Source organism: Aedes aegypti, chromosome 3 (genome assembly GCF_002204515.2).
Source record: "Aedes aegypti strain LVP_AGWG chromosome 3, AaegL5.0 Primary Assembly, whole genome shotgun sequence".
NCBI lineage: Eukaryota > Metazoa > Arthropoda > Insecta > Diptera > Culicidae > Aedes > Aedes aegypti.
The window spans coordinates 93,946,152-93,960,751 of NC_035109.1; the positions used below are offsets into that span (position 1 = coordinate 93,946,152).

Sequence of the window (14,600 nt, forward strand, 5' to 3'; positions counted from 1 at the left end):
TTGTACGTTCGACCTATAACATAAACTATACATCGTGCACATCTTTGGATATGTATCTTCTTGTACAAAGCCTACTTCAATTTAACCAATTCAGTTATCTGGAATTTTTCTGGAAAACGACTGGAAGGTCAGGGAAAGTCAGAGAATTTTGTTTTCAAAATTGAATCGACACCCTGTTTGTTCTTTTGACTTTTACTGTGCGCCGTGTGTTGGTGCTGTCTCGCTCTCTCACAGGGGGGACTTGAAAACAGAGCGCACAGTAAAAGTCAAACATTTTATGGGCTGCACAGGCTCATTACCGCTTTTTTCCCGGTTTTCCCGGTACAATCACCAAAATTTTCCCGGTTTTTAATTTAGCTAATCGAAGATATTTTAACTCAATTTCTAATCTTTCTATTTCTTCTTCATGAAAATAAAGAGTTCTACAAAGCAAAGAACACACTTAGGATGAAACATAAAAATCTGTTAAATAATCCACAGAATTCGTACTGTGAAATATGATTCAACTTTTTTTTCTATTGAACAACAGCGGTTTCAACATAGGTAAATTGTCAAAAATTCACTGAAAATTCGGTAAAAGTTAAAATTTTCCAAAAGTCTGTGAAAAATTAACTTAAAGTTCGGTGAAAGTCCATCTTTTTACGATATACCGAAATTCAAACTGATAATCAGTGAATTCATTTGGCGGCCATGTTTTACAACTGCGAAAAAACTATAAGGGTACATCCTTATGGGGTTGTACGAACTGGTGACGTAGGACCACGTAACAATTAAAAATATATTGCATCCCAACGGCACAGCAGCAGCGTCCTCGGAAACATCCTAAAATTGCAGTATTGTCAATAAATCGTAATAAATCAATTATTGTATGCTGTTATGAGATGAATTAAGAAATTATAGCAAGTATGTGGTTAACGCATTAGGGAATATTACACAATTAACTCTTTGACACATTTGTTGGCTCTGGAAAGGGCCGATTGAATTGTTGAATTTGCGTAACACGGACACATTTTGACGGCGCACTGGTTGCAATCCTCCTCGCCCGATGAGATTTGCGGTGCTAATGAGGATGTGCGCTTCAACAAGCGGCATTGGTCGATTTTCTTCAGCCATCTCGTACAAACAGCTTGCCTCTGGTAGCGAGGAGCTGAGCAGGTTTGGAGGAGCTCTTACCAGCTCGAAAGCGAAAACAGAATGAAACCGAATTCAACGAAGGAGGGATGCTTTATACCCTTAGAATAGCAGGTAATGCTCCTCCTTTCAAATTCTTCGTTTTCTTATCTGGGAAATAGGCTGTATGAAACTGATGTCTGGGTAAGGGATGTACAAGATTAGCATTATGCTGTTATTGCATCCCGACGGCACTGCAGCAGCGTCCTCGGAAACATCCTCTAATTGCCGTATTGTCAATTATTCGCAATAAATCAATTATTGTATGCTGCTATGAGATGAATTAAGAAATTATAGCAAGTATGTGGTAAACACATTAGGGAATATTACACAATTAACTCTTTAAAACACATTTGTTGGCTCTGGAAAGGGCCGATTGAATTGTTGAATTTGCGTAACACGGACACATTTTGACGGCGCACTTGTTGCGTCCTCCTCGCCCGATGAGATTTGCGGTGCGGATGACGATCATCTCGAACAAATTAGGGAATATTACACAATCAACTCTTTGAAACACATTTGTTGGCTCTGAAAAGGGCCGATTGAACTGTTGAATTTGCGTAACACGGACACATTTTGACGGCGCACTTGTTGCAATCCTCCTCGCCCGATGAGATTTGCGTTGCGGATGACGATGTGCGCTTCAACAAGCGGCTTTGGTCGATTTTCTTCAGCCATCTCGTACAAACTTGCCACCGCTTGCTGATCGGACACACTTTGACGGCGCACTGGTTGCAATCCTCCTCGCCCGATGAGATTTGCGGTGCGGATGACGATGTGCGCTTCAACAAGCGGCTTTGGTCGATGTTCTTCAGCCATCTCGTAGCTTGCCCCTGGTAGCGAGGAGCTGAGCCGGTTTGGAGGAGCTCTTGCCAGCTCGGAAGTCGAAACGGAATGAAACCGAATCCAACGAAGGGAGCATGCTATATACCCTTAGATTAGCAGATTATGCTCCTCCCCTTCGTGCTCTTCTCTTTCTAATCGACCAATCTGGGAAATGCATATGTGCCATTAATGAGTTGGACTTAGAATTACTTGATAATTGCGAAAAATGATAATGCGTGAGAAATTGGTCGAACATGAATGAGAGGGTTGACAATTACTAAATATTCAATAGATCGCTATTGATAATCAATAGTTTTCTTTAATATGAAGGTAAATTTCTGATCCATGGTGCCAAAATTATGAAAATTGTTCAATGGGAATTTCTTTTCAAAAGCATTCTAAACATGTCGCAATTTTGTTACATGTGATCGTTTTCGTAATCGAAGTGTTCTCATAAAATATGGCAAATCAAAGACACTGTCGGAAATTCCACTCTAGTTTACAATCGTTATGAAATTTTGAGCACTCACCCCGACGGCACTGCAGCAGCGTCCACGAATAGTCTCAAATTGACGTGCCATCAATTATTCATAACAAATTAAATTTTGTACGAAGCTGCGAGATTGATTGAGGAATATAAGATGTAATAAGGTTGGAAATATTATTCCTTCAACTCTTTTCCACAAATATTATGGCCCTGACAAGGGCCGATGGCTTTCTTAGCCTCGATTCGGTTACAGATAAATAGCACTACGGGATGTTATCAGTTGATTGCCATGGTCAAACGGGGAATTTGCTTATACGACGAACCAGCTGAATGGTTCGTGACGTGGATGGCGCACAATAGCAACGGGTATTGGATCCCCGGGCACAAGTCGAAATCAGGAAACGATGCTCACTCTTGAAAGCTTGAGCGATTTCACCAGTCCGACGCTCGATTAGCAGCATCTCCTCGGATCAGCAACTCTGGGGGCTTCTGGTTCCTAACGGGCTTGCTTCTGGACCACCGATCACGAGTCGAAATCTGGGAGCGCGGATAAATTTGCAGCGGCGATGACGATGGCTTGGACGCTTCTCTGAGCAGCAGTAGTTTGCCGCTCGGAGAAGCGCCCAAGCCATCGTCATCGCCGCCGCAAATCAATCTTGCGTCTTCCTCTTCCGACGACACAAATTGGACTGTGACGCGGGTGCAAAAGCAAAGCGAGAATGACTCGCCCGACCGTGTTCACAGTCCGACCGCAAAAAGAAGACTGAGGGAAGAAGCAGGGACCCATTTGCTTTTATAGTGGGAAGCGACACCGTCGAAAAGTGCTCGAACGTGATTGGTTGGATAAGAAAGGGGTCAACATTTATCAAATTTTCAATAGTTAAACAACAAAATTCACTTATCGGATATATTACTAACGATGCGTAGATACATTTCTGATCGAATGATACCAAAGTCGTAATAATTGGTTCATAAACAACTGAGTTATTAACGTTCAAAATCTCCCCTAATTTCGTTACATGTCTCATTTTCCGTACTTTTAAAGTGCACCCCAATATAGAAAACAAAGACGTAGTCCTACGTCAAAAGTTTAAATTCCAAATAGCTCCCGTAGTTGAATGCTTTCATTTCAATCATCAATTTTGTTCGCGCTATTTAGGCGGAAGAACTATAAAATGTCAATAATGGAAACAAGTCATCACCGGAAATTTAAAACTTACAGAAACGTATGGTAAAACCTACGAAATTGAACAAAAAATCCACAGAAAAATTGTAAAAATAAGCTGGTGCTTTTGACAGCTGAACGTTTTCTAGCTTCACGAACGGTTACATATCACCGAACGATTCACCGAATTTTTTTTTTTGTTCTTTATTAAGGTGATTTTTAGCGCCTACGGCTAGTTCATCACCATTTGTCAGAAAAGCGCCAGAAAGGCTGCTTTTAATATGGAGTAATTCACCGAAATTTCTGCTGTTGAGATTTTGGTGAAATCGCACAGAAATCTGTGATTTATTCTTAGTGTGAAGTTTAAGATGAAAATTAAACAAAGCCACACATGTAGAAGCATGTTAATCATTATTTCCTTGTCGTTTTTTTGAAGAATGATAAATTAGATACTTTGATTGATTGTAAGAAAACAAAATTGATTGAACCTTGATTCGAAACATCAAGTCAAAAAAGTTTGAGAAAAGTTCAAAAAATGTTATTCCTGGCAGTAGTGGAAAGATTTGAAAAATATTTCAAATCCTGGTTAGCGATTTTGTGAGCAGAGTGAAACATGTTTAAGACGCATAGTGTAAAGATTTTCCACAACTTCTGGTTTGTATATTTATAGCTCAAAAATGTTCATCGTTCAACATGATTTTTCCGGTATCCATTTCAAATTCCCGGGTTTTTCTGTCTTTTTCCCGGTAGAATTTAATTCCCGTCTTTTTCCAGCTTTACCCGTTTTCCCGGTTCGGTGTTTTCAATTATTACGAAAATCATTTATTATATATTTTGGGCATTGAGATGTTGAATGGCATCCTTAACTTCCCCATCGTGAAAGCTGGTTGATTTAAACTGTCCGATTTATTGACGAAGTTATCACATTCGTTGTCCTCACTCTCTGTACCTGTGTTCTCTGCACTATTCAGGTGTTCATCATAGTACTACTTCAACCTTTCGATCACCTTGCATCCGTTGGTGCACATTTCAGCTCGCGACACGAAGCCTTTGCGGGTTGCGTTGGACTTCTGCTAGAACTTCCGCGTGTCTTGTAAACGATACAACTCTTGGGCTGCAAAACGGTGAACTAGGAAGGAGCGCATAGACTTATTCACATGACGTTCCAAAAAAGCTGATCGGGAAGCTCTTTGACAGTTCTTCTATGAAAATGACAGCTTCGTGTATGCACCGGTCCTCCACCGATGTAAACAAATGCATAGACGGACCTGTCACATGAAAAGGCCGATAACACAGCTCTCCCCATTATACATTTGACAGTTCAACAACCGACTAAGTAGGTTGAAAAATCGGTCGATTGTTGCACCGACGCTTATGGAAGTTTTACACAGGGATCAACCGAATATCATCCGATTAAATTGAGTGTGCCGACGTAATCGTACCTAATAGGTAGATGAGTCGGTTGATTTAATAAAATCCAACCAAGTTGATCTACTAAACACCAGATTTCGTCGGTCACACGATTTAATCTGGCGATTAGTCAGTTAATCGCTGTGTTAAAGTTCCATAAGCGTCGGTGCAACAGTCGACCGATTTGTTAACTAATTTAGTCGGCTGTTGAACTGTCAAATGTTTAATGGGGGGCTGGTTCTCTCGAGTTCCTACACACTTAAATTATTTTACAGGAATCCGTGAATTTTACCATAATCTCTACAACTGAAAAGTACGGTGAAATAAATTAACGGAAATCTACCTCTATTTTACAGTTTTCGGTAAAATTTCAACGAAATCCGTTGAATTTCGACGGAATTACGGTGTTTTATTTTAGCGAACTGTTCAGCTGTTGAGATTACTGGTACGACGGCGAATGTGAGCAGTTAAAGAATGAGAATAATGCAGCATGGGCGAGACTGCTGCAACTAGGCTTGATAATCCTCAAAATCATCAGAGTTCGGTGACATACTCTAGAGTAGCGTGCTGCCTTTGCCTGTTTGCGAGGGAGCGAAAAAATGTTAAGCAGAGAGGCAACGAAAAATGAGCGAGGAAGATGCAGCATAAAACACAACAGAGTAAAAATCCCCCAAATAAGAGTGCCATCACAACACCCCGAGGACTGTCTTGTTCGAGCGGGACACTCAAGAGTTTTTTTGAAGCGCATTTTGTTGCATTCTCGAATTGTTTGAGGATCTGTGTTGAAAATTTTGAATTAAGTTTTTACTCCTCAGAAAAACGGCAAAATTGCCTCATCTTTGTATCGCAGAGGAGTTTCTATCAAGCCTGGCTGCAACACCGCACGAGAGCGAACGAGGCACGGAACAGACAAAACTCGATCTTTCGGAGAAAGAAGCGCCAGCAAGAAGAGCTGAACCGTTCGCACAAAGGCTTTGTGCCACAAGCCGATATGTGCAGATACTGTGATGGAAATCTTCTCACGAACTAACGTGAGGTGGTCGTAAGGTGGTGGCAGCACTACGACGAGCACCTTAATGGAAATAACTTTGGGAGCACACAGAAGAACGTGGCATTTCTGAAGAAGTGTCTAAAAGAAAAGCCAACACCCGTTAGCCATAGGATTGAAATGGGCCCCCATATTCCACAACGCATTGCGAGGACAGCAGAGAAAGAGTACATCATGGTATTTCAATATTTCCTGCATTTAAAATTTACTCAGGACTATCCGGACGGATTTCCATTATTCCTGATCAAGGTTAAACGAGCGGAAGAGTGTGAAGTTGACACACAGAAAGGAGCATCGTAATAAAGGCCATTACAACAGGACAATGCAGCAGGGCAGACCAGGACGAGACGAGAATGGTAAAAGAATTTAAGGAGAAACCAGTGTTGGGGCCCAGATAGCCGTAGCGGTAAACGCGCAGCTATTCAGCAAGACCAAGCTGAGGGTCGTGGGTTCGAATCCCACCGGTCGAGGATCTTTTCGGGTTGGAAATTTTCTCGACTTCCCAGGGCATAGAGTATCATCGTACCTGCCACACGATATACGCATGCAAAATGGTCATTGGCACAGTAAGCTCTCAGTTAAGAACTGTGGAAGTGCTCATAAGAACCCTAAGCTGAGAAGCAGCCTCTGTCCCAGTGGGGACGTAATGCCAGAAAGAAGAAGAGAAACCAGTGTTCTACATGAAGGCGAATAAAGGCAACGCGGTCGTCATCATGGACAAGACGGATTACGACGAACAAATGGCAAAAAAAGGTAAACGAAGGCCCCTACCGACATTTAAGAGTGGATCCACTACCCATCAAGCTTGCGGACAAACCCCTGAAGGACTTTCGGGCAAAGCGATCATTGACGAGATTCGTTTGAAAGAGTCAAACTCTATTCCTCCACGAATTGAAGGACTTCCGAAAATTCACATTGACTTATAAACTGGCGATTCCAGAGTATGCCAAATCCATTCCCCACTAGGTCAGTTAAAACACCCAGGAATTCTCCCAGAAACTATAAGGGTCAGGACACATCGAGGATGACGAGATGGTGTTTTTTTCGACGTAGTGGCTTTTTTCCCTAAGGATTCCCTAAATCTTCTCGAGGACTGGTTTTTATCTCAAAGGACGGATGCAGCATGGAAAGGAAAGGTGAGGACATACATGAGGTTGGGAAGAGTGTGCATGGACGAGAACTACTTACAATCCTCTCTTAGAAATCCTCTGTCTTCGTTTTTGTCAATGGCGAATCTTGAGGATAATTAAAAAAAACAAGAATTTATACCGGATAAATGGTGGAGATACGTCGACGACATTTTCAGCGTTATCAAGCGGAACGATCAAGCTAGGATTTTGGATACAATCAACAGCGTACACAAGGATATCAAGTTCACCCACGAGTATGTGAGGGATGGAAAACTACAATTTTTGGATCTACTTGTCACCAAGAAAGAAAGCTCATCGTTCAACTTCGAAATCTATAGGAAGCCTACAATCATCATTCGTTCCGGAATAAGATGACAGCGTTTCACCACATGATCCTTAGGATGCACACTCTACCCTTCAGCGAAGACTGAAAGACCAAGGAACTGGAACATATCTACGAGACGGCATCAACGGATCAACGGATACAAGGAAAGGACGATAAAGACATCATCGACGAAAAGGAAAGACAGCATATTCGGAGTGCTTTGACGATACTCACCCCTTTTACCGAACCCATGAAGAGAGTCTCCGTCCCATATGACAAACACATCAGAAATCAGTTCCACCAAAAGCTAGGGTGTTTTCCAGTAGAGACAACCAGCTTAAGACTTCGTTAGGCTCTACAAAGGATGCGGAAAACACACTGAACAAGGCTGGCGTGTACAAAATCAGTAGTCCCCACTGCAGCAAGGTCGACGATGGTCAACCGAGGCAGTCTCTCGACGTTAGGCCCAAGGAACACTTAGCGGAGATAGGAAAGGCTCAACATACGATAGACAAAGGGATGACTCACGATTTAAAATCTAACGGAACAGAACATGTTTTTTGTACCTGTGGCACTGCTCAGCTTGACAGTTCTAATGAATGGTCTCTTAAATTTCATGGGCAACTCTGCGAGACAGTACTTAACAGCTCCTAAATTTTAAATTTCTTTAAACGAGACGGACTTACAGTTGAGTTTGAAATACGAGTATCTGGCAAAGGATACAAACTATGGGCTGAAGCTATATGAATCGGACTGAACATCAATGTGTCGAAGACGAAGTAAATGATAGCGACGCCCTTCATATGGACAGTAATGAGATCGAGGCGTTTGAAGAATACCTGTACTTGGGCTCACTGGCGACTGCCGACAACAACACGAGCAGAGAAATCTAGAGTTGCTGGAAATCGTGCCTACTTTGGACAACGCAAAACTCTTCGATCGAGAAAAGTACGCCATCGCACGAAGTTAACCATCTTCAAGACGCTGATTAGACTGGCACTCCTCTTGGAGTCATGCACAAATTACGTCACGCTCCAAGGAGAGGAGGGGATCAAGCCAAGTGTGACAAGCCTTACAAAATTCTTTAAGGACTCATACAAAAAAACGTGACAAAGGGGGGGTCGAAAAAGTCGAAATATAGCGTGACATAATTTGTGTACCATCCCTATGGGCACGAAACATGAACCCTACTACGTGCAGAGAATCTATGAATTGATGGCATCCGGGTGTTTCAGTCGCGCTAGATTGTACCGAGGCGGGCGTCGGTACCGTGTATCATTGATGAAGGATATTTTCACCAACACCAGGTAGTGCTAGGAGGCGATGTTAGAACCACGATAGATTCTAAGTCGGTTATGTCAGAGAAGTACCGTCCATCGATCGAAACGTGGTCGATTTGCGATCCTGTATGCTGTGGGATTCCCAGATGTATCGATACGAGAGGCTGTACTGAAGATAGCTGCCACGAATGGCCATATTCTTGTAGGCGGTTTCCGTTCGTCTGCTGATAAGCACTGAACTTTCTAATCGTGAACTCCTGGCCAACCTTGAGCCTTGAAATCTCGTATGATGATCTTGACGTCGTAGCTTTGGCAGCAGTTGTACTCGCATTCGAGCTGCGCATAAAATACGTCCTTGTCATCATCAGAGCTTCCGGAGTGTGGACTTAGTGCGTAGATCATGTTAAACCTAAATATCGACCTTCAATTCTCAGCTTGAGCATTCTTCCGTTAATCGACAAATACCGTAATTCGGGGTGTAGTTGATCAGTGGGGAAAAGTTTATCATTCACGTACCCAATTGTATAAACTGTCAAGAGAGCTATGATTCGAATTCAATTAGCACAATTTATGTGACGTCGATTACCTGATGGCTGCTTTTGATGTTCCTAAGTCTGGTTTGACATTCAAGATAATTGTATCATAAAAAAACAGGGTTTTTATGAAATGTTTGATGAACTGTTGAAGGGTTCTTCTCCAAACAATCGACTATTTACAAGGCTATATAAAGACACCATTTAAATAAACTGATTCATACATTCCAGATATGTTCTGTAAATCCAATTTTGAATGTAAATTGTGGATAAACAATCATTTTCTGAGTAAAAATGTATTATTTTGTGCACGAGTTGCTAATTTCAAAGAAAATTGCATATCTTTAGGCGTTTAATGTGGTGTGTTCTGTAATTAACAACATTCAAATTTGAAATTGACCGATATATCATTGAGTTGTAAGATTTTTGAGACTTGATCCAGATTCAGTGACCCCAAATTTAGTTAATAGCATATCTCTTTATTTTTGGAAGCTTATCGCAATAATTGATCAACTTCACCCCGGAATCAAAAACTCCACATTTTGGTTTAAAAAAATGTTTTTCTTATTAAATGAACATTTCGTCGAAATTTTGTTTGTGTAATTCGACAGATATCCAACCAGTACATGTTTTAAAAATATTTGGATAATAATACCTGCATTCTACTAGAAGATACAGAACAGAATCGCTCGAAAGTGATCAACTTCACCCCATTTTACGGTACCCCTCTGCATACCACTCATCTATTTAAAAGCTTCGGCTGATGGTAGTGCGAGTTGCGACTGCGTATAGAATGATATCGTCAGATGCTGTGTACGTTATAGTCGGTATGATTCACATTTGAATCACTTTGGCGTAGGACATCGAGTGCTACCAACGAAGAGACGTCAGAAACATACGGAAAATGGTCAGAGTCAGATCTAAGGCGAGGTGGCAGCACGAGTGGGACTGCGCGGAGAAAGGAAGATGGACCCACTGGCTCATCCCAAACTTGTCGACGTGGGTGAATAGGAAGCATGGAGAGGTGTACTTCTACCATATGACCAAAGTTTTCAACGGGATTGGTCCCTCGATCTTTTCTAAGGTTACTGTGCCATTACAGCGAGGAAGTAGGGATAAAAGTTGCTGGGCAGGAGGCTAAGGGACACGCAAAGCGACATTCCTTCAGATACGCGAAGCCCTGCATTCACCAACCTCTTTTTTTTTTTTTTTTCTTTATTAACGAGATTTTTAGCCCTGGGCTAGTTCATCTCGGGACCAACGGCTTTACTTCCCTTCCGAAGGAAGTCGTCACTACAATTTTTTTGTCAGTGACTATCTCGGGGATGGGATTCGATCCGAGGTCCTCGGCGTGAGAGGCGTGTGTTCTAACCACTACACCAGGCCCGACCCCCACCAACCTCTTAATTCACGCACTTAATAGCTAAAAAATTGAATTGAAAAAAGCGTATTACGGCCTCGTAACCGATTCTTTATGGTTTTCGTTACCAGCTTTCAGAAGCTCAACGAAGCCCACAATAGCTTTGTGTCGCAAGTCGAGATGGGCAGGGATAAGAATGGTTTAATCTTGTTGTATAAACGTGAGGTGACCGAAAGGTAAAAGCAGCACATTGATGAACACCTTATTGGTGCTGAAAGCAATGAGATTCAAGACAACGGAAAAAATGTCTACGCCATTTCAGCGGATGATTTTAAGAAACGTTAAGGATGTCATTCAACGGCTCACTAAAAAACAATAAAGCAGCTTATACGGCTGATATCAGAGCTGAATTCATCAAGTTGGGCACATATATGCATGCAATTTGTCGATACCTACCTCCAAGTCAATATCCCACGGGGCCTTGGAGAACTGCATACTCGGCATAAATGTGGTCGCCTGGAGCCACCGTATAAACAACTCCTTCGTGAGGATATCGTTACCGTACATGTTCCCACCGATCATGTCCGGCAGCACGAACGGGTACCCGTTCAAGTTCATCTGCAGCAACGTTGGAATCAACGACTGCAACCCATTGTTCCTGCCCCAACGGGTATCGAAATCGAGCATCCTTACGAACACCGGCAGATCCTGCGTGGCCCACCCGGTGCGAATCTCGATCATCGGCCCGAACTCGGCACACATTCGAACGAAACTCGTCGTCATACTGGCCGGCAGCAGTGCTTTCGGGCCTTCCACATCGGGATCCATTGGCGCCCAACTCGTTTCGCCGGCATCGAACTTGAAACTGTCGATGCCTTGGTCGCGCAACTCCAGGAGCCGCTGTCGGAACCAGTCTACCGCAGCTGGGTTGTTGAAGTTGATGTACGACGCTTCGTTCTCCTCGCTGTTCCACCATTTGGTCTTGTACCCGACGGTCTCATTATGAGACTTAACGAAAAATCTGAAAAAATAAGATATAGTTCAACGACTGGAGTAAACTCGATAACTCTCCTACATTACCCTTTGGTCATAGCTTCGGTATACCACGGTTGGCAGTTCTTGTTGATAAACGGATGAACCCATAGCGTGACTCGGAACCCCATTTCTTTCAGCTGTTCCGTCAACTCGGTAACATTCGGAAACGTTATGGAGTTGAAGATCAATGACCCGTAGCAGTTCTCCCAGTAGTCATCGATATCCAGCTGTGCGTTCTTGAATCCATAGTCGTTGATTTCCTTTGCGAAGTCCAGGACAGTTTGTTGACTTATCGGTCTCCTATAGCGTACCCACGTTGACCAAATGGGATGTCGAACCATCCGTTCATCGGGAATGTCTACCGGTTTGTTTAGGATTTTATCGACCGCCTTCAGGTGCGCTTCCTTCACGTTCTTCGCCACTCCGATCCTGTAGTTGAACACGAACGTGTCATCGTATGTATAGTAAGGAAGTTCTTTCTTAGCCGTCAATCGCAGCGTTTCTTCATCCTGATCGATGAACAGCGGAACTTCTTTCTCCACGTAGAAAAATACCCCAGCAGAGTTGATCCAGTATCGTTCTACGATCGCTGCACTATGCAGCTCTTTGGGCACGTATGCATAGTCTTCGAAGCGCAACCTCTGCACTGGATAGAACTGTTCCATCTGCTCGGGACCTCCGTACCACTGAACTGGGTGGTCTTTTGCGTTTCCACCCGTATGAACAATGTCGGATATGATCTGATCTTTGCGAAGCGTACGCGTGATGCTGATCATTGAAAAATCGGGCGTGTCCTCGATGTCTTTGACTTCGATCCGTTGTCCATTGCCCTCCAGGAGGAGCCCTCGAGGGATGGATTCTAGCTCGGAATCATCGGTGAAGTCGTGGTCCAGAGTGACGCGTTGGATTATGGCACCATCTGTGGGAAAAGATTTAGGCAGTAAAGATGCTTATATTAGTAATTTGGAATTTATTTTAAGAAGTAGTTATTTTGAGCCGTCAAGCTGCAATATAGTCGATGAACATGGTTTTCCGGTGAAACTAATTGTGTTGATATATGCAACGCTGGATGGTTTGAAATCGATTGTTCGGATTACAGACGAGGTGTCTAGATTCTAGACGGGTTGCAAGAAGAAAACCCATTGTCGAATTTACTGTTCAACATTGAATTTGAGGGTGCTATTAGGATTAAGGTCATGCTGTTTTGTATTAGATCAGGTTTTTGGTATTTGTAGTAATTTTGAACAGTAGTCATGGGACCCAAATGACATCCAAAAAGTGGACTGGAGAATGTATGTTTCCCATATACCTATTCATGACCCACGCTAACACCCATGCCTGCACCCTTTTGCATCTCATAAATCACTCATCTATCATCACATCTGCCGTTCAATATATTTTCACAGTAAATAATTTTTAGCCTGGAGCAATAACCCAAGGGAATGATCGTCCATCGAAAATATTATTACGGGCACATAAGTACCCAAACAGAGTGCCACTTTACGTCCAGTCCGGCAACACATTGGATTAGGTGTCGAAGACGAGGATCAAAACGTTGGCGTTGTTCCGAACATCAAAACAGCTAGTAAAACACATCCTCTCGTAAATATGCCACTGTAAAATTATACTTTTCCCATGCAATTACGCGAGAAGAGTGATCGATCCATCGATGGATATATCGATCTATCATATCTACTAGTAGTAGGGTGTGCTCCTAATCTCCGTCTAGATTAAAAATAGTAGCAACGAATCATTGTAGGATAAATTACATTTAAATTATGAGAACAACATGTGATTCTAATAGTATTGAAACTGAACTTGTCAGTACAAAGAAGAATCGAAATTCAAGTCAACAGGTTCAATATTCCAATTGCGATACAAAATGCAAGTCATTGAAAAAAAATGGATGTTGGTTTATAATTTTACCAAAGTTAACTAGAGAAAAAAGCAAGGAAGAAAACAAAACTTTCAGAGTTTCTAGAAAGTTGGCACCTTACCCTACAATTATCTTTCATTTTTATGATTCTAGTCTAACCGAAGCGAATCAGCACAGGGTAATGCCAGTTGACAACCGTCGAAAGTTGTGGACAGAATTGTACCGGATGAATTGGATTCGGTGCCAAAATCGAATATCAAAGGAAAGTTAGCGAGATTTAATGGCTTTCTAGTTGAACGTGAATCGCCATAATGAGTGTTATTTTACGAGAGAATTTTAACGGTTTGAAAACATAGACAAAAGGGGATTAAAGTAGTTGTTACGCTCATTGGTTATGGTTTGAACTTTTTTTACACTATTTCTTCATCCTTTTTGCATGAATGCAGACAAACAGTCGTAACACTGACGAAATTTCCATAGACCACTCATTTAACGATCATTTCAAATTCGCTATGTTCCCAACTTCACAACGAGTGGCGCGCGCATCGTTTTTGTTCGTGTTTGACGTTTCACACCACTGCCATCTGCACTGCCGTGAATCGCAAGTCAGTCCTATCTGTAAAAAGTAGGCATTGAGAAAATGGGCTGTGAAGTTTCCAAATTCGTTTTCCATACGAATGAGCATGAGCATAGATGACCGTACAATTTATAGTTGCTATTCCGTGATTGACCACGTCCTTACGGTCATCGGGGAAGGGAAGGAATATTAGATAGACAACCGTTGTTATCTGAGACGAGACTCGCGAAGACAGTCTTCTTTTTCTGTGATTGCTGAGTTTTTTCTTATTCCACTTTGTGTTTATGCCTGGGAGGGAGAAACCGATACAAAATTTATGTACGTCATAGTGAGCCGAGATTCTGCTGTCATGAACTGTCACTGTGTGCCCAGATCTTAA

The 14,600-nt window shown here is 42.3% G+C and overlaps 1 protein-coding gene across 1 annotated transcript in view; it reads right to left on the reverse strand.

Annotated features, from left to right (window-relative positions):
• The window catches only part of LOC5564642 (uncharacterized family 31 glucosidase KIAA1161), a 94,189-nt gene that overhangs the window by 4,525 nt on the left and 75,064 nt on the right, over positions 1 to 14,600 (reverse strand). Inside the window, exons 3-4 of the mRNA XM_021853262.1 lie at positions 11,814 to 12,687; positions 11,190 to 11,754 (exon numbers count right to left, since the gene is read on the reverse strand). Of these exons, the coding sequence (XP_021708954.1) occupies positions 11,190 to 11,754; positions 11,814 to 12,687 (1,439 nt within the window). The remainder of the gene's footprint in view (positions 1 to 11,189; positions 11,755 to 11,813; positions 12,688 to 14,600) is intronic.